Source organism: Humulus lupulus, chromosome 1 (assembly GCF_963169125.1).
Source record: "Humulus lupulus chromosome 1, drHumLupu1.1, whole genome shotgun sequence".
NCBI lineage: Eukaryota > Viridiplantae > Streptophyta > Magnoliopsida > Rosales > Cannabaceae > Humulus > Humulus lupulus.
Window position 1 is genome coordinate 5,668,424 of NC_084793.1, and position 20,195 is coordinate 5,688,618.

General features: G+C 33.0%; 3 protein-coding genes across 3 annotated transcripts; 2 read left to right on the forward strand and 1 right to left on the reverse strand.

Annotated features, from left to right (window-relative positions):
- The first annotated feature begins 2,372 nt into the window (after positions 1-2,372).
- On the forward strand, positions 2,373-5,208 carry LOC133783561 (26S proteasome regulatory subunit 4 homolog A). The gene is made up of 6 exons (XM_062223219.1): positions 2,373-2,928; positions 3,516-3,761; positions 4,062-4,231; positions 4,315-4,531; positions 4,626-4,766; positions 4,916-5,208. Exons 1-6 carry the CDS (start codon positions 2,446-2,448, stop codon positions 4,997-4,999), a joined length of 1,341 nt encoding a protein of 446 aa, XP_062079203.1. The 5' UTR covers positions 2,373-2,445; the 3' UTR covers positions 5,000-5,208.
- Positions 5,209-7,698: 2,490 nt separating this feature from the next.
- On the forward strand, positions 7,699-9,978 carry LOC133783571 (uncharacterized). Its single transcript, XM_062223229.1, has 8 exons — positions 7,699-7,905; positions 8,230-8,344; positions 8,438-8,469; positions 9,116-9,163; positions 9,250-9,336; positions 9,431-9,519; positions 9,668-9,718; positions 9,835-9,978. Exons 2-8 carry the CDS (start codon positions 8,268-8,270, stop codon positions 9,856-9,858), a joined length of 408 nt encoding a protein of 135 aa, XP_062079213.1. The 5' UTR covers positions 7,699-7,905; positions 8,230-8,267; the 3' UTR covers positions 9,859-9,978.
- A 3,916-nt stretch (positions 9,979-13,894) lies between these two features.
- Positions 13,895-19,768, reverse strand: LOC133783581 (transcription factor PIF1-like). The gene is made up of 9 exons (XM_062223237.1): positions 19,257-19,768; positions 19,025-19,160; positions 18,146-18,938; positions 16,583-16,678; positions 16,409-16,474; positions 16,226-16,291; positions 15,287-15,691; positions 14,992-15,070; positions 13,895-14,065 (listed from the first exon to the last, which is right to left on the reverse strand). Exons 2-9 carry the CDS (start codon positions 19,111-19,113, stop codon positions 14,061-14,063), a joined length of 1,599 nt encoding a protein of 532 aa, XP_062079221.1. The 5' UTR covers positions 19,114-19,160; positions 19,257-19,768; the 3' UTR covers positions 13,895-14,060.
- Positions 19,769-20,195: the final 427 nt, after the last annotated feature.

Below are 20,195 nucleotides of genomic sequence, written 5' to 3' on the forward strand. Positions count from 1 at the left end.
AAGGGGGGTCATCCCGTGACCTTCTTACCCATCATGTCACTTCTGTGACATTCATGATTAATTCCTAAAACCTGACAAATGAAGTGTGGTCAAATCAATAGGTAAGGGGGATAATGGGCCGCACGGCCCAACCCAGCCGTGGGTGCCTGAACACGCACGTTCATGTTGCGTGTCCGAGAATTCAGGGATATATCAGACACGTGATGTCTGATATATGCACGTTTACATTGCGTGGTTGACTTTATAAATGGTCACAGTGTCCAACTCCAGCTCGTGCCTCGAGCTGGATGCCTTCTTGACCTGCGGTCTTCATATTCCTGACTCGGCCCTTAAATAATCTTGATAAACATTTGGTTACCTCGAGCTAAAGAGGTAGGACCTGGCAACAGCAGCTCCGGCCCCGTGTTTTCCACGTGGCTGACTGATATAATTATGCCATATCTCAGCTTGCTAATGGCCCGTGGAAAATTATGGCGTACACCTACAATAATTGAAATACCCTCACAAAAAATTCAAAATTAGCCAAAATAATATTATATAATTAAATATGGTAAAACTAATAAATTATTACACAAATACGAGAAAACAAATCCTATAAAGAAGTAAGAAAACATAAAATACCATATAAGATGCATATAAAAAATGTCATATTTACCAAAGTTTAGAAAATTTTCCCATATTTCATGTAAATTCTTTTTTTATTAATATTTAGTTGTTCTAATATATTTGTTTTTTTTAAGTTTATTTCGGGTTGATGCAATAAGTTGCATTTTAGTTGTTTTTCTTAAAAGTGTATTTTTGAAAACTTAAGTACGAATTTTTTACCAAAAAGAGTTTAGAATGTTAAAAAAAAAAAAACTGAAAAAATATGTATTTAAGTAAAAACTCATAATATTTTTGAAAAAAAAAAAAAAAAAACTTGGGAAATCTACAAAAATGCACTAAAAGTTAAAAAAAATCTGAAAAATATGGCGCATTACAAAAATACAGAATTTTTGGATAAAATCATGGAATGGCAAAATTGTAAATACGGAGTGGCAAAATCATAAATAAAAGCTGTAAAATATAATTTTTTGTGAACAACGTTTACAAACTAGTAAATATCTGTTACAAGCTTGTAAATATCTATTACGTGTTTATAAATAATATTTACAAAATCCGTTATAGAATTGTAGATTTTTTGTTTTTTTGTAGACAAAACTTACAAACAAATTTGCAACTAAATTTTTTATTTTTGTAACAATAGTTTACAAATCTAGTTTTACAACTAAGAAATATATTTTTGTAACTAATATTTACGAAAATATTTTATAGTTAAGAAATCATAAACAAAATATACATAAAAATATTATATTTTTCTATATTATTACAATTTGTACCAAAAAATTACATGAACCATCATATTTATGCTATACAACTTAAAAATACAAATTTAAGATATTCATTATTTATAAAACATTTTATTGAATGTAGTGGTGAAATACAATATTTTTTTTAAACAAGTTTTACATTTTTGTAACAACAATTTACAAAACTAATTTCACAACTAAAAAGTTTATTTTTGTAACTCACATTTACATAAATATTTATAAATTTATTTAACATGATTATTACAAAGATTTACAAAACTAATTTTTTAACTTTAAATATATTTTTGTAACAAAACTTGAAACTTAGATTATATTATGATTTTGGTTTAACATTGCGTGTTGAGACTTGACTAGCTATGATTTAAAATATATATACATATATAATATTTTTATAAAGAATAATAATATTGTGATTTTCTTTAACTATATATTGTAACATATAGTTATTAATATTAATTTTAATTAACAGCTTATTGTAACTTGTATAAATATTTATTTTAATATTAATAAATACATTCTTTTTAAATAAAAATAAATTAATCTACTTTATTGAAGATAGTAGTTATGATGTTATTACTTTTATTATTATATTATTTGTTAAGTTTGAATTTTCATTAAAAATGAACACAAAAAGACAAAAAAAAAAATTAACACGTACAAATCTAAAAGTAATAAGTGAGAGAGAATAATTTATATATATTATCTCTTATTGTGAAAGCGTGTGAGTATAATTATAAATACATCATTGAAATTACAAGTGAGCATATATACCATTAGAAAGAACCGTAATTTTGTAAGTAATTTAATATGATGTATAAAACGATTTTTTTTTTAAATTACGGTATTATATTATATGTAATTAATTTAAAAAACTTTCTGTGTTGCTTGACTGACGGTAGGACCCAAAGGGCGTAGTAAGTAAAATGGGCTTCAAGGCCCATTAAAATTTGATTAAGCCCAGCCCATGTTTTTCTCTGATATTTAACTTGAGAATTGTTAGCTTGATCCCAAAGACAACTCTCAGATACCGAAACCTCATTTTTGCTCTCTCTCAGATTAACCAAAATCAGATACTATGGGTCAAGGAACTCCCGGTGGTCTCAACCGTCAAGGTTTACCCGGCGATCGGAAACCAGACGGCGGCGACAAGAAGGAGAAGAAGTTTGAGCCTGCGGCGCCGCCGGCTCGAGTTGGTCGCAAGCAGCGGAAGCAAAAGGGTCCCGAAGCTGCGGCTCGGCTCCCGACTGTTACCCCTTTAACTAAGTGCAAGCTGAGGCTGTTAAAGCTTGAGCGAATCAAGGATTATCTGCTTATGGAGGAAGAGTTCGTCACTAATCAGGAGCGACTCAAGCCCCAGGAGGAGAAAGCCGAAGAGGATAGATCCAAGGTTGACGATCTCAGAGGGTCACCTATGAGCGTCGGTAATCTGGAGGAGCTCATCGATGAGAGCCATGCCATCGTTTCTTCCTCTGTTGGGCCCGAGTATTATGTGGGTATTTTGTCTTTTGTCGATAAGGACCAATTGGAGCCTGGCTGCGCAATTTTGATGCACAATAAGGTAATGGGATTTGAATTTCTAGGGTTTTGCTTTATTTATTTATTTTTTTTAAAGCATACTTAATTCGTATCTAGGGTTTTTGATTTAGTGTTAAAGGAAGTGAATTGGGTTTGTTTCATTTGTATTACTTACATTGGAATTTAGTATCTGGGAAAGTGTTTTCTATTGTAGGAAGCATAGTTGAGATTATCCTAGCCAAGCGGGTAAGAAAATAGCATTGTAGTATAACTAGGGTTGGCTAGGCTGCTGTTTGAATATATTATCAAGGTCAAGGGTTTCACAGATAGTTTGTCTTAATATATATGTTTCACATGGTATAGTTGTATGCTTTACCTCCGGCATGGGATTATCACCCTTTTCCGTTTCCTGACTTGGTTTCTAGGAGTTCTTTATGTTTCCTACGCTTCTTCTATAAGCTTATATGCATTTTGTGGATTGAATAGTCTGGGTTTAAATCAGTTTCTTATGAATTGTCAGTGTTGTGCGCTGGAAATAATGGGCTATCTTTTGTAAAAGTCGTATCGATCAATCTATATCTTCATGCCTCAGCTGATCTCATTTGAATGCTTTATTGTGATGGCTTGTAGGTTCTTTCAGTTGTTGGGCTTCTTCAAGATGAAGTTGATCCCATGGTGTCTGTGATGAAAGTCGAGAAGGCTCCATTGGAATCATACGCAGACATTGGTGGTTTAGATGCCCAGATACAGGAGATAAAAGAAGCTGTTGAGCTCCCCCTTACTCATCCTGAATTATACGAAGACATCGGTATCAAACCTCCCAAGGGTGTTATATTGTATGGAGAACCAGGAACTGGCAAGACTTTACTTGCAAAGGTTTAAATTTATATCTTCTCCTTTGTTCTATCCTGACCTACCACCTTATATTAATTTCTGAATTAAATCATTATAAATTTGCACTTGCTATACACATTGTTCTTTTTGTGTGCTCCCTCTCTACTCCCTTTCCACCCTTCTTTATAGAACCAGAATTTTTTTCTTTCTCATTTGCTCAGATAGGATTACACTTAGCTTGTGCATTTGTATGATCTGTTATAACAGTGCTGATGTCTATTTGGTTGTTGTAATTTTAAAAACACTTCCTGAGTTGTACCTTTTACTTATATGTTCTCTCAGGCAGTTGCTAATTCAACATCAGCCACTTTCTTGCGCGTTGTTGGTAGTGAATTAATTCAAAAGTACTTGGGAGATGGTCCAAAACTAGTGAGGGAGCTATTTAGGGTTGCAGATGATCTCTCTCCTTCAATTGTCTTCATTGATGAGATTGACGCAGTCGGTACAAAGAGGTGAGGCATTGTACATTTCAATGTTAAGTATGAGCATTGTGCATTGAGCTTGAAACATTTATAATTTTTAAATCATTTTGCAGGTATGATGCTCATTCTGGCGGTGAACGTGAAATTCAGAGAACTATGTTGGAGCTGCTGAACCAGTTAGATGGTTTCGATTCAAGAGGAGATGTTAAAGTGATTCTTGCAACAAATAGGATTGAAAGTCTTGATCCAGCTTTACTTCGGCCTGGTCGAATAGATAGGAAAATTGAATTTCCTCTCCCAGATATTAAAACAAGAAGGCGCATTTTCCAGGTACCATAGAAGTTTGACACGATCATTTTCTGAAATTAGAAGACGATTTTCTTAACATTCCTCATTGATTATCTTACTCTGCATCCTCTTGCAGATTCACACATCGAGGATGACATTGGCTGATGACGTCAACTTAGAAGAATTTGTCATGACTAAAGATGAGTTTTCCGGAGCAGATATTAAGGCTATTTGCACTGAAGCTGGTTTGCTTGCCTTGAGGGAACGTCGAATGAAGGTGAGTTTCGCAATGTGATAGTATTGACTTAAAATGAATTATTGGGAAAGTTGTTCCTGGGTTTTTCTAATAAACATTCTCATTCAGCTGGTTTCTTTACCATGAGAGGTTCTAACATTGAAGTTCCATGATTGAATTATGTGTTTCAGGTGACACACGCAGATTTTAAGAAGGCGAAAGAGAAGGTTATGTTCAAGAAGAAGGAAGGAGTACCAGAAGGACTTTATATGTGATAAGATTGTCTCATGTTGTTGGAGAAATATGTTCTTTGCTTTGTCTCCTGATAACAACAATTTATTTCAAATTCGGTGGCATTTTCCAATTTTTTTTTTCAATTTGGGTATTACAGAAAGATTGCGTATCATCTTTTGGTGAAATATGAAGGCTCCCAATGTAGACTCTTCTCTTCCATTATACGATAGCTTTCTCCCATTTAACTAAACATCTTTTTGTGATTGCATTATTCTTCTACCTCGCTAGTACCCAAAACAGAAAAAGAAAGAATTAAAATTAGGTATGTTTGCGGCGAAAGTCCTACTTAAGTATCCAAGAGTGAAATTATCTTTTGTTTATATTTTGCTGTTAATTTATACATGATGTTAAATTTGCTTATAATTTGGATAATTTTGCTACAATTATTTTATAATTTAGGTATTTTTGTTGCACATATCTATTAAATTAGATACTTTTACTACAAATATTTTTTTTAATTTGATATTTTCACTAATATGTTACAATCACACCCAACGATTGGAGAGCGCAACAAAATATGATTCTAGATAAAAGTTATTAATTTTGTAGTAAAGTTATTAATATACTACAAAAGCACGTAAATCACATAAATAAAGATATAACAATATGAAACACTATTAAAAATAAATAAATAAAATATTAAATAGGTCTCCGTTGGGGCTGGGAATGCCATCCCCGTCCCCATCTTGTTTAAAATTTGGGAACAAAAAAGTATTTTCGTCTCGGTCTCAATTTAAACGGGGAATCCCTGCCCTAATAAGGTGTATTTCCGTAAGATCTCATCCCCATGAAGAAAATGTGTAATACTATTTCTGACCCTTTGATCTTTAAAATTTTAATTTTAAAAAGGGTTTATACTTTTTTTGGACTCTATGTTTTGTTCCATTACCTGTTTGGACTCTGTGTTTTGACAAATTACTTTTTGGACCTTATGTTTTGTAAAATGGTTCAAATAGAACCCTAAACCCGATTTTGGTCAAAGTTTTCTCAACTGGAATCACCAATAATTTACCAAACTAACACTTCAGAACAAAAATAAAATCATTCTGCTTAAAAATTGTGTTGTTATGTTCAATTTTGTCTTAATTAAAATTGAATTCAGGGATCTATTTGAATTATTTTACAAAATATAAGGTCCAAAAATAATTTTTTTTAAAACACAGGGTCTAAACAGGTAATCAGAAAAAACAGGATCAAAAAATATATAAACCCTTTTAAAAGTTATGCTTTTAATATTTTAGCTTTTAGATGAACTCGAATGTACTATATTAGGGGAAAATTATAGATGCTTAATTTATTATGTTAAAAAGTTTGGTTTCTAGTTTTTATAATAATTTATTAAATAAAAAAAACTTCGAGTATTAATTATTAAAATTTAAATATTTGAATGAAATATCAAGGATATAGCATATGAGATTCTTAATCTAAAGAATATATTATTTATGTCCCCAAATTATTTTTTATAATAAATAATTTTTTCAAAACTTAAGATTTAGTATCAAGTTAGTTAACACATTATTTTGGTTCAAGAGACATTAAAAGCTACGTGTTATGCTCTTAAGGGAAAAAAATAATGATATATAATAAATTATAATAATGTTTGAACCAACTTATTTTATAGAATGTTATAACTTAATAGAATTATATAAATATACATACATTTAAATTTAAATTAAATAATAATTGATAAAATATGTCAAATTTATTATATAAATATTGATTAAGTAAAATGACATAAAAATATAGCTACAATATACATATCTATATTATGTTGGAAATATACAAAATTATTTTAGAAATCTAAATTGATAATTAATTTTATCATTAACTTTTATTATGTATAAGAAAAAAAATATAAATATATTTAATATTAAGACATTTATTACTAGGTATATTTTCTAAAAACATGATCAATAAATATTATAAACTTATTACAAACTGAAATTTATTCTTATTTATAACTTATCTAAAATTGATTCTAAAATTTGCTGTGGCCATGTGGAATGTATTTATAGAATAACTTATTTGGAAAAAGTTAAAGAAAATACTTGAGAAAAAGTTGGAAATTACACAAGCTATTATCCAAATAAATATTGTTTATTCATCATTTTTTTACAAAATTATTCATTCATTATTTAAATATATATTTTCAAAATAGGTAAAGGTAAAATAAATTTTTATGGAAGGAGCTTCAAAAGAAGCTTGACCGGTGATTTTTTTGTGTTCTCAACTCATAAATAGTTTTTGATGTGATTTTTTTATGACCATGTATATTGTAGTTATTTAGAGTTTTCAAATTTTCAGAAAATTTCGAATAATTTACTGTATTGAAAACTAATTTAAAAGCAGGTTATTGCATGCATGACTAATTTTTTTATGCAGTAGAAAATAACATATTTGAATCTAGTTTTCGGCATTATAAATTATTCGGAATTTTCTGAAAATTTGCACGATGATCTAAATAACTATAATATACATGATTATAAAATAAAAAATCACACCAAAAATTATTCACGGATCGAAAATACAAAAGAGTCCTTTCGTTATGGTAATGTTATTTTTGAAGTCCTAACATAGAATAATCCAAAAGGTAAATATCTTCAATAAGTTTTGGTAAAAAAAATATTTTACATAATTAATTTGTACCAAAACAATATACATATTTGGAGAAAGTTGGAAATCCCAATTAACCTACAAAAAAATTTGAAAAAGTTATCCTTTTTTTTCTTCTTCTCACACTCTCCAATTCATCGTCTGGTAAACCCAGGGCAGTGCTTCCTCCGGTTAAGTCACACATAAACCCTAATTTTTTCTGTCTCTGCCGCCGCTCCAGTTGGGTCCTCCGGCCAACCCACTTTGCCGGTTCTCTACCCTTCGTCGCTATCAGGTATCTTCTTTATTTATGGTTCGTTACTCTTTATTTATGGTTTTGCTTAGAAATGTTAGAAATGCACTGCTCAGCTTAGATTCTTGTAAGTGAAAACAAAGTCATTCTCTATAGAAAAAAAATGAAGATAATGTATCTATTTATTCTCAAATTTGTTATTAAATCACAATTTCTGGGCTCATGAAATGTGTATGATAATTTTATGTTTTTGTTTTGGAAAATAATATGTGTATATATATATATAAACATGTATATTAAGCAGTTTAAGCAATGACCCTTCGTAGCTCTGCCACTGGTAATAAGGGCGTGTTTGTTTGTTTCTAGTTAAAACTATTTTTAGGGATCAGAAGCAGAAGACTTGAATGGGTGGCCCTAAGCAATGTCAAGTTTGCAATGAAGCAGTTTCCAAGTACAAGTGTCCCTCTTGTCTTGTCCCTTAGTAAGCTAACTCTAAACCAAACAGCCTTTGAACTATTTATTCTTTGGTTTCTTTTTTTTTTTAAAAAAAACTTTGTTTTAATCATGGTTGCAGTTGTTCTCTTATCTGCTTCAAGAAACACAAAGGTATGCTACTTTGACTTTTGACTCTGGTTTACCCATTTTGATCTGGTTTCATATTTGGAATGCTGCATATGTGAAATTATGATCACATAAATTGATAGTTGGTCATGTAATTAGAGAACATATTGTATAGATAAGTATCCAATCATCAAATTTATCGACCTGATAATTTTTCTCATTGATGAACTTTAGAATAATCTTGTCATATCAAGTTGGTGAGACAAAAACTTTTTAGTCTTCACATTTTTTTTTTATTTTCTCTCAATTTATTGTTTACATAACTCTTTCTCATACTATAATACTTACCAAATGGACCAAGCCTAATGGAATTTTTTACAAAAAAGAGTAAACATGTAGATTGATGATAAATCTCATTTGTTGAAAAAACCAGGAAGTTGTTCTCAGGGAAGTTATAAATTTGTGAAGTATAAAATTATGTTGGCTCATGTTGACTAATTGATTAACCTCAATGGTGTCAATACTAGTGTCTGTCAAATGTCAATTAAGAGATAACTTTCTGATCCAGGACTTACTACTGAGACGATTATTACGAAAAGCTTCCATTTTTTCTACCATTTTTAACTTCTAATTGTTTTTTGGCATTATCGAATCAACAATAATAACTAAACTGAGTTGATATGAATGGCAGAAATTCCATGTTCTATGCCAGTGGCTTCTCAGCAAAATCAAAAGGAAAGTAAGAATCATGATCAACTGTTCTGTTGGAGATTAATTTTTGTGTATAATTAGTAATTTTAGTTGTCTTTTGCTCTAACTTTTCAGCTGCTGGCCCTCAATCAAGTATAGAAAGGCCATTACAAGTTGCTGAACCTACCAAGGTGCTGCAGAGTTCGCAACTGGAGGCTTTAGGTCTGATTTTGTAATTTACTTTCACTCATACATATATCTGAAGCACGGTTTGATAAGAACTCTCAACAAAATTTCGGTACATTGTGTTTTGCAGCTTCATCTAGTGAAATTTGCAATACTTTGAAAGATGAAAACATTCAGAAACTCGTATGTGATATCGATAACTCTTCAGATCCAGAGAAAGTGAGTAATATGACCTATCCAATCGAGAATTTTTATTATTATTATTGTGGAATACTACTTGTTATCAGGATATATATTGTATGCATATGATTACAAGCATCAATTTGGTAGAAAAATCTGCTAAACAAATCTTCTTTACTTCTATTAGGACCTTGATAAAGCTATGGAATCAGAGGTGTTTCGTGCCTTTACTGACAAGGTAATGCCCTCTTCATGAAAAAGTACTCTAATTCATGATCTGTTGTTGATTTTCTTTAAGTTTGTTAAATTTTTGAGTTTGAGCATGAAGCAATTTTTGTGTATCTTTATTCTCAGATTCTTTCTACTGTAAACCCATAAATATGGGCTGTAAACCCATAAATATGGGCACTTGGAGCACAAGAAGATATTTGTCACAGTAACTTAACTCTTAAGTTTCCCTATTGAAGCAGTGTTAAAAGGATCTCCATTATTATATTCCTTTCTCTTCCTCCTCTGATATTGGTCAGTTACAGTCAATAAGATTATGATTTATTATTTTGTCTGAAAAAAAAAGAGTCAACAGTGTCTTAGATCTTCATGTGATATTAAATGTAGTGCCAACTTGCTCCAAATGTGTGCTGGCAATTATACTAAAAAATAATAGAGGTCCTAGAGGAATAGATAATATTTTTGTACAAATATTATCAACTTTGTTATTTGACACCTTAAGATGTCCAACATCACATGAGATGGTACCCCATAATTGGTTAGTGATATTTCATAATACTTATTAAATTGAAATAAGTGAGACTCGATATTGAATTGCACTAGTAGCGGTATGTCACCTAGTTGTGGTGTTGCACACCAGTGGTGTCCCTTGGCAATTTTCAAATATTATCAAGTTTTCCATTTTCTTATTTCCAAGTAAGAAAGAAAAAAAAAATCCATTTTCCTACTCAAATTAGCGGAGACCTATGGGATTTTATATATATGTATAATACAAAGTTTAAACTCCAAATAAAATATAAACACTTCCTAACTACTATTCAACAACATAAATAAGAATTCTAATAAACCTTAAACAGCATAATCAAATTTATAAAATTATTGCTATATTTGTGACTCGGGATCTAAAGGACCAGTCCAAGAAATACATGTTGCCAAATTTATAGTAAAGTAAAATATTGAGACAAATGGAACAATAAAAAGAGGCTTAATTGATCTCTGAAAAGCTGGGTTTATCAAACTTTTGTATTGAGTCTACTTGTTAGTACCAATTCTTGTACTGATATGGATGGGGTGATTCTAAGTATCAAAACTCTTGTCCCCTCATTAGGTTTTTTGGGTTTCAAGTTTGAGTCTAGAGTCTAATGATCTTGCTCATTGTCTAGGTGGAATGAGGTGCCTATTCCTTTGGATAATATGTATCATTTTTTTAGTTTTCCTTTATGTATTTTTCTCTAAGATATATTTTAAAACTACTATTGTATCATTCGTTCTAAAGTAGTGAATTTTTCTCTAATATTTGTGGTTTAATTCCTTTGGGAACTTTCTTTAAATATATGTGAATACAACAAAAGAAATGATATATTTATATGTAATATTTGATAGGAGGATTCTCCGGTGAAGCCCAACAAGGGGTACATTGGTGCACTTCTTTGGTGCTTTTGGCTCAGAAAGTATTTTCGGTGAATTTTTTTTTATGATCGTATACATTGTAGTTATTTAGAGCATCTTGCAAATTTTCATAAAATTTTGAATAATTTACAGTACTGAAAATAATGTTCACACATATTACCTTCCACGCACATAAAAAAAAATAGTCACGCATGCAACACTATTTGAACTTTGTTTTCTACATTGTAAATTATTCGAAATTTCTCGAAAATTTGCAGGATGTTCTAAATAGCTACAATATACACGACCATAAAAAATTTGTGCCGAAAATACTTCTCGAACCAAAAACTAAAAGAGGTGCATCAATGTGCCCCTTTTTGAGGGTCTAAAGGAGAATTACCCTATTTGATATTTCTTTATTTTTAACTACACAATTTAAAATAATAACTGCATAAAAATATTATTCCTAACCTAATCAGGAATCAAACCCTTTCCACTTTGACAAGTTTCTGGATCCACCTAACGAAAAAAATCACATCCCCCTCTGACTGTAATAAGGCAGAAAATATACAAGTTATTTCAAGAACACAATTCAAACCATGAATAATCAAGAACACCATAAAATTAAAAAAAAAACTTACTTTCATTCTATAGCATGTTCTGAACCTTCTACGAGGATTTCAATTGGTCCAAGTGGTCCCCAATGCTGACGTTAAGTCACAATCACATGTTACTCCATTATACCTCACTGTACCCCTACCTCGATACCTCCATCTGCTGTGTACTCAACCAGAAGAGTAAAATGAACATTCACCCTCCATATTCCTAGTCCTACTTCTTCTTAACTCTTCAAAAATGGCTTCTTCTTCCACCGTCGACTTCTTCCTTGCAGCCTCTTCGAAAATGGTTTTTCTTCGTGAGTTTGGGGGTTTTAGATTTAATAATAATAATAATAATAATAATGAAATTAAATTTGAAAATATATTTTTTTATTTTTAAAAATTAAACTTAGGATTAATCTGAAGTCTACATGTGTCCATTATGACCCACTAACGGAGACCCTATTGACAGAATTAGACGGAATTACAGTTGTAGGATGTTTGGGTACTTTACCTACTAAAAAAAAAATTAGCGACTATGCCGAATATTTTCCCCAAACATTAGGTATTTATGCCACAAATATCTCTTAGTTCTAACTACACAATTTAAAATAAATTAAAATAATAAATCTGCATAAAAATATTAAATTGCTAATATCTATGTGTAGATTTTGTGTCTGAAGGTATGAGTGTAAGGTTTCCATATACTTGTATAATTACAAAACAATGATTTGGAGTGTTCACACACACACTGCACAGCTACCTAGTGATGATGCAAGTGGTTTGAGTAGGTTGGCAGTTATGTTTTTAACACCCTTGTTATGTCGTCAGTTACAACCTTCCCCATATGATTAAATTTTGCATGGGAATCAGTAAAGTTAATATATATACTTACTTGGTCATGGGGTTAATTTAATAAGAAAAATTATAGAGTGCATCCATGTTTTTAGAAGCATTGGTGCACCTTTTTTTGTTTTCATTACTTGAATGAATTTTTGTTTAAATTTTTTTTTTTATATTCATGTCATTGTAGTTATTTAGAGTATTTTGTAAATTTTCAAAAAATTCTGAATAATTTACGATATTGAAAATACGAGTCAAACAAGTTATCTTCCACGTGCATAAAAAAAAACAACCACGCGTGCAACAAATTATTTGAATATTGTTTTTTGTACTGTAAACTATTCACAATATTCTAAAAATTTACAGCCGAAAATTATCCCAGTGTTGATGCAACAACTTTCTATATCTGGAGGTATTTACCGATGAATTCTAACATTCCGATCATTCTCTGATGATGATGATCACTTTGTCAATTGTTGAACCGTCGGGGGTACTTGCAAGAAAGACACTCCGATGCCTAAGTCAGTTTTTTGATCCCTTCATTTTAATAAGAGTTTAGTATTTATAGAACAAAAATGTGAGGAAGTTAGTTGGTTAAGCTGAGTCTCTGATTGGTAGAGAAAATAACTGAATTTCCCCCCAAAATGTATTTGGTTCAATTAAATATACAGAGATCAGAGGCACAAATCACCTCTGACTTCTGTCTTCTAAGCCTCTACAAGATCAAAACGATCCGTTTTAATATACTTAAAACAAAAAAAGAGTCTTTAGGCCGAAAATGTTGAGCCCAACACCTAAAATCGAAATGCCTATTTGTAGTGGTGCACCCTAGACCTACCAAATTTAATACAACCCTCTATTGCGTCACAATTTTAGTCATTTGGGTTGGGAAAGAGACATGGGTTCTTACATTTGATATCAACTAACATGGAATTACCGACAAACAAAAGAAAAAGATAATAAAGACAATGTACATAGTTTTGATGAGAAAAAATATTTGCACTTTTATTTTAATATAGCTGGATTGGCAATGATTAACAAAGGACAAGACGAATCTACAGTAAAGGAACACTATGGTCCAAGAGAATGATGGGAGAGAGCCTATTTTCTTTTCTTTTCTTTTCTTTTTCTTTTCCAACATTCCAAACTTATCTATAGTTCTATTCTCAGTCTTTTTTTTTTTTTTTTTTAATAAAACTAAAAATGACGCCAGGGCTTTATTTATAAGCAACCCCCCATGTGGGCTAAGTTCTTATACAATATGTGAGCTAAATTCTAATATTTGGATAGCATGAAATGAAATGAAAAAGAATCAAGGGAGAAATGTAATGAATAATAGTAAAAACAAAAATCCAAAATCGGAAAATGGTAGATTTATTGCTGTGAGCTTTGTATAATAATTACATGTTAGCTGTGTTCTATGCTATTATAGCCAGCCAAGGAATCTACTCCTTGAGAACTTCTCTCTCACACTACAAAACTTCAGGCAAGCGCCTTTTGTAAAATTCCATACCCAAAACTTCAACCTGCAAATAATGCAAAAAAAGTTTTAGCCATATTTAAGTCATTTTTTTTGTAATAAAATACAGCACGAACCAAAATATGCTAGCCAAACCATATATAAATATAGGACAATTCTTCTATTAAGCCCTATTGATAGGACTCTCAGTGTTCTCGACCCGTGAATAATTTTTGGTACAATTTTTTTTTATGACCGTGTATATTGTAGCTATTTAGAGCTTCCTGCAAATTTTCAAAAAATTTCGAATAGTTTACAGTACCGAAAACTAGGTTCAAATATGTTGTTTTCTACGTGCATAAAAAAAATTAATCAAGCGTGTAACAATATGTTTGAACCGAGTTTTCGGTATTATAAACTATTCGGAATTTTCTAAAAATTTGCAGGATGGTCTAAATAGTTACAATATATACGATCATAAAAAAAATCGCACCAAAAACTGTTTACGAGTTATAAACACTGAGAGCGATACGACTTGAAGTGAACCCGAAAATTTCCTAAATATATATATATATTTAATGCCATGAAGTGACTTTGGATCATATACCCCCCATACTGAGTTAACCTCAAGTGTCTTCCTTCAAAGAATCTAGGGAAAATAAAAAAAGCTATCACGATGGCTGCCACCTAGCTCATAACAAAAGCAGACTTTAAATTGCATTTAGTAGATGATTTTCCACTTGGTATGCACGATGATAACTTATCACCTATGCCGACCAACTCAGAACAGAGCCACATGGCATTTCTGAAAAATTATAAATAAAGCCAACCAATAAATAAATAAAAAAAGAGGTCACGTTTTGCAAATTATCGATTGGGCAACTTCGGTAGACGGCTGGCTCTGCAGCATGCCTGCCTGCATGTTGACCTACTATCCTAACTAACCTAACCTTGTATTTATTATAATGAGAGATATGAGATATAGGAGCCCACCTGATTGATGATTTTCAGGATTTTCAGGTCCCCTACTCGTACTCGGTTTGCTGGTACTCGGTTGGACCGCTGCTGGGTTCTGTTAAAAGTAAACAGTAAGAAATGGAACCCATAAACATAAATGAAATGGGGTTCAAGTCCCAATAAGATGTTTAGGAAAATAATATATCTGAGAGTAAATTCCAGCTTGATCCGACAAGATAATTATGCATAAAGAAAATTTAAGATGATGACATGTCAATAAGAACGAGCACGTCCAAGTTTAAACTCATAGGCATGAAAGTATACAAGTTACCTGCTGTAATGTCAATTGCATCTGGTGGGAACCAAAATACTGCTGACAAGGATCAGGAAAATTTGGCACCCGTGACTGGTTTGGATTTTGTGTGGGAAATGGCTGAAACATGTAATCTAACTGGTTAGTTGCTTGACCTCTGGGTGGCTCAGTTGTGGGCACAGAGGGCATCTGAAAGGATGGCATTGGAAACCTGGGTCCCAAATGAGCTGCTGCAGTTGGTGCAGCCATGGTTGAACCAGTTAACACATTTGGAAACGGCATAATAGGTCGGTTCATGCCCATTTCCATTCCCATCCCCATGCCCATGCCCATGCCCATCCCAATTCCCATTCCCATTGGTGGCATGAATTGATGCATTCCGGGAAACATCATAGGGACCATACCGCAACCCATGGACATCATCTGCAGCATTACAATGTAGGAGCTCTTCTAATCGAAGTATATACATATAGACACGGAAATAAAAGGAAGGTCTATGATTACAACGTTGTAATTGTCTACTCTATTTTCTACTTTTCCTATTAATTCTAAAAACACCACATACTCATGCCAACTCGAGTTCGAGTTCGAGGCTGTAGTCTTTGGGAAGCAATAAACTAATCTGTTACTAGACCGGTCCCTAAGAAATCAAACCCAAATAATGGACCACATGGAAGCATGCAAACAATGAACCTGCTCATTCCACGTATCAATAATGCATGGATGTACTTCTACTTTTCACATGGGCTTCACAGATATATATCTTGTAATATGTACACCTTTCCGGAAATGAGTCTGGAATCACTCTTATTTGATCTACTTTCCACCAGGAAAAAAATGTTTCTCTTTCCATGTGGAAAGGACTCTGCCTATGGACTTATACAAGGACACTTCCCGATGACAAACAAATTTACGATATTATAATGAACTTTTAGAAAATAAGTCTAGATAGTGAACCTGCACTTGTAGCTGCAGCGATTTCAAGTATTCTATTGCCTCATCCAGCATTGAAGCTTTGTCAGACTGAAATCCAGAAAAAGCAAAAAGTTTCTTAGAAGACAGAGAGAGACAGCACCAAATCCCAAAAACATTTCCACAAAAAAATTCACATATATGACGGTTGTGTATATGTTTGGACACCTTGTTACAACGGGGTATCAGTTCTTGCAAAGCCTTCATCTTTTCGTTTATCCTATCTCGACGTCTCTACATTAGAAGATAAACACCACCGTTAGAAGGAAAAGCAACAACATAGATACATAAAACAACTTAAATTTCCAACAAGTTCAGAATAATCATTGATAATGAACGGACCCTTTCAGAGAGATTGTGGACCTCGGCAGCACGAGATCTTTTTGTAGATGTCCCACGTGCATGTTTCTTTCCATCACCAGATTCAAACTCAATGTCCTATCACAATTTAAGGGTAGCTATTAATCAAATTATCTCCATAAATGAGTAAACACTAAAAAGGGAAATAAGGACCACCATCAAGCGACATCTTTATTACAGCCAGATTATAGTACATTCTTCTTTATGCCTTGTCAACGACAATGTTTTCTAATTTTATGCAGCCATCATTCTAATTCTTTTGACATTTTTTTTGAGGATGAGGAAATATAAGGAAAGAAAGATAAGAAAAGAGAATCAAATGAGGACAACCCACTAGTCTTGTCCTATTCTTCATTCTATACTATAACATGTTAACACTCTTTTCTAGCACCAATCTTAAATTGAATTTCTAACTATCTTTTAAAACAAAATTATTTTTGTTATTCAAGACTGAATATCATGTTAAGATCACAAAATCACAATGAGGTAACCTTAAGTAGTTTTTACAAGATCCTCAGCACTAATTCAACTCCATAGACCCTTGGATGCTTACCAATATCGCTCCAATGCAGAAAGCACAACACACAACTCGGTTCCCTAAGCACTCAAGTATCTACACTTTACCTGAAGTGATCAGTCATCATTTTATACAAAACCCTATTCCTAGTGCTAGCATATATATATAAAGAATTCAAACCATCGTGGCCTGTCAAATCCGACTATATCTTCTTCTTGTTCTTCTCCAACCTTTCTTTTCTATTCCCTCATCTCATTATCTTGGGCAATAGCATTAATAAAAGAAAGGTCCCCTTTTTGGCAGCTAATGCGCCAAGTAGTTCTAACTTCTAAGTTGGGTCAGTACATACAAGGATTTTTTTGGGGAAGAAAGTACATCCATGATTTAAAATCATAAGTACCGAAGACCAACCCATTATTTATTACTGCAAACAGTAATATATGGAAGTAAAGACAAACCAAATATCTAAATCTCAACAACCACTAAACCAGAAGAAAAAAACGTAGGATAATTAAGTACTTAATACCTACTTTTCTTAGCAATTTAACTTGAATCAAACACCAAGTAATAAAATCACACTAACTAGAGAAAAAAAATCAAGCTGGATGATTAAATTCGCAAATAAGATTATAATTAATTCTAATAATTTTGAAACAAAAGAATAGTACAGTTGCCCAAACCATACAAAACAAAACAAAGATGTAAAGCAGTCCCGAATTGGGCGCCGTCAATCCATAAATGAATATTAATCATTTGGAAATTTGAATTCTGAAGCGTAAGCAGTGCAGTGGTATTTTCAGCTGAGCCACCACGTGTACGGAAGACAAAGCAAACATGCACCGAAAGCTAAAAGAAAGAGAGAAGAACAAGCAAAAGGATGCTCACGATTACCGACGCGACGCCACACCACACCCCTCTGCGCACGTTAGCCGAGAGGGGTGCAGTACACTACGCACATTGGGAAAGACACGATACGAAACTTCAAAAAAAAAAAAAAAAAAAAAAAGGACTCGATGATAAACACTCACCTCGCTCTGACATTCGGTGTCGTCAGCTTCCACTCCTTTTCGCTTCCGATCATTGCTCGCCGCCGTTGTTTTCGCCGGTATCGATGGCTCCGCGCTGGCGCTCGAGTCTCCCGGCGATGAAATCACGGTCACGTCGCATCTAATCTCCTTCCCACCACCACCGCCGCTGCTTAAATTCCCGTACGATGTTTCCTCGGGGCTGTTTCTCTTTATCTCGGAAATACAAGGATTTGGACCGACCGCCGGCGTATCGCACGAATCTACCGCAGTTTTCGAGCATGACGGTCCGAATTCAACCGCCGCCTTACTGTGCCTGAAGAAGTGACCGAAATTCTGTACGTTGGCGTTTGTCTCCGTCGCCCTCGATGTCGGAGGTACAGGCGGCCTCGATGCCGGCACCGGCGGAACCGCCATGAAAGCCGACGGCCTGATCTCGGAGAACTGAGTGAGGCGGACTGGATGAGGAGTTGAGTTCGTGGTGCTATCGGTGAGCTGAGGGTAAAATAGGTCGGAGGAGAAGTTAGGGTCTAAGGAAGGATCGTCAACGAGAGGATGATGTAGCCATGAAACCATTTCATCTTCCTGCATAAAAAGATGCTGGTGTTGTTCATGGAGCTGGACGTGGTCATGGTGAGATTCTGCTTGAGATAACCTGATTTCCATCTCGGGAGGGAGTAAGGCGTCGTATTTGGACGGCGGTGAAGATTTTCTCACCACCGACGACCTCTGGCTCTGACTCTGCGTGATTACCTGACCGTTCTGCCATAGAAGCTCCATGATATCATCCTCTGGACTGAAATTACAGTTTTTCTCACTTCAGATAAAAAAAACTACCAAAAATCGCTTCAAATCTCCCCATAAAAATTGAAAAAAACTCACAGAAAAGGCTTTTTGGGGCGAGAGAGTCCAGAAGAAGTGGGAGTAGAGTAATCGTCATCCATTTCGAACTCGGGTACGCAGTGATTCATTCTTTAATCTCTTAATTCTGTCAAGATAACCACTCAAAATCCTTCTTCTACAAAAACAAAACCACACTCTAATCAATCACCCAAAAAAACACACACACACACACAAAACAAAGAATAATATTAATAATCTCAACACAAATTACCAAATGAACGAGAAACAGTGAGGATATTGTTATGGCGGTAGTCGACGCCAAGAACAACATAAAGTACAGTACAATAAATATTTTGATTCAGCAAAAGTAAGAATCAAATTATATATATATATATAAAAAAAATATATATAATTTGATTACTATGCTGAAATCAATCTGTTCTTGTTGTTGGTTATTATTATTACAATTATTAATTATTTATTGGGTTTTAAATTGGATGAAATGAAGAAAAACCAGTGGAAGAAAAGCAAGGCAGAAAAGTGTTTGTTAGTGAAAAGGGAGTGGTGGTAGTGGTGGTGGTGGGGGGTGAGAAGAGTCCTTGATTGGGAAATGGAAAGATTTTTGTGTTGGTTTGTTTGCTTCTTGTGTTAGTTGTATTGTCGCTTGGCCCTGCTCCAAAGATAAGCCTCTGCCTCCTCTCTCTCTCTCTTCAGTTTACTATGAATTGAGAGCTTCAGAAATCCTTTGTCCCATTTTTTTTTCTATTTTCTTGTCACTGGCAAGAAAGAAAAAAAGTTTGGGTGGTGAAATACTACTTAAATAAATAAAGGAAATACAACCATTTGTTACTCTGTTTTTTTTTATCCAAATATAGAGTTGTTGTCTAGTAAACTATAATTTTAAAGTGGACATATTTGTTACTAATTTTATATCACACTATCATTAATTATATTATATGTAATTAAATTTGAATTTGAAACTAGGTGGTAGTTTGATCATATTGATACAATTTGATTTTAGGGTAGTAAATATGTACGATTTTAAATTACAGAATAGCAAATGAGTATTATTAAAAATATAAGATACTATGTATTTAGATAAAAGTACCAAATAAATATTTACCAATAAATAAAATCTTTATATATAGGGAATTTTTTTTTATAGGGGTTTCACTTTAAGCCCTATTGGTGTGGCTTTTATTATTCTCGA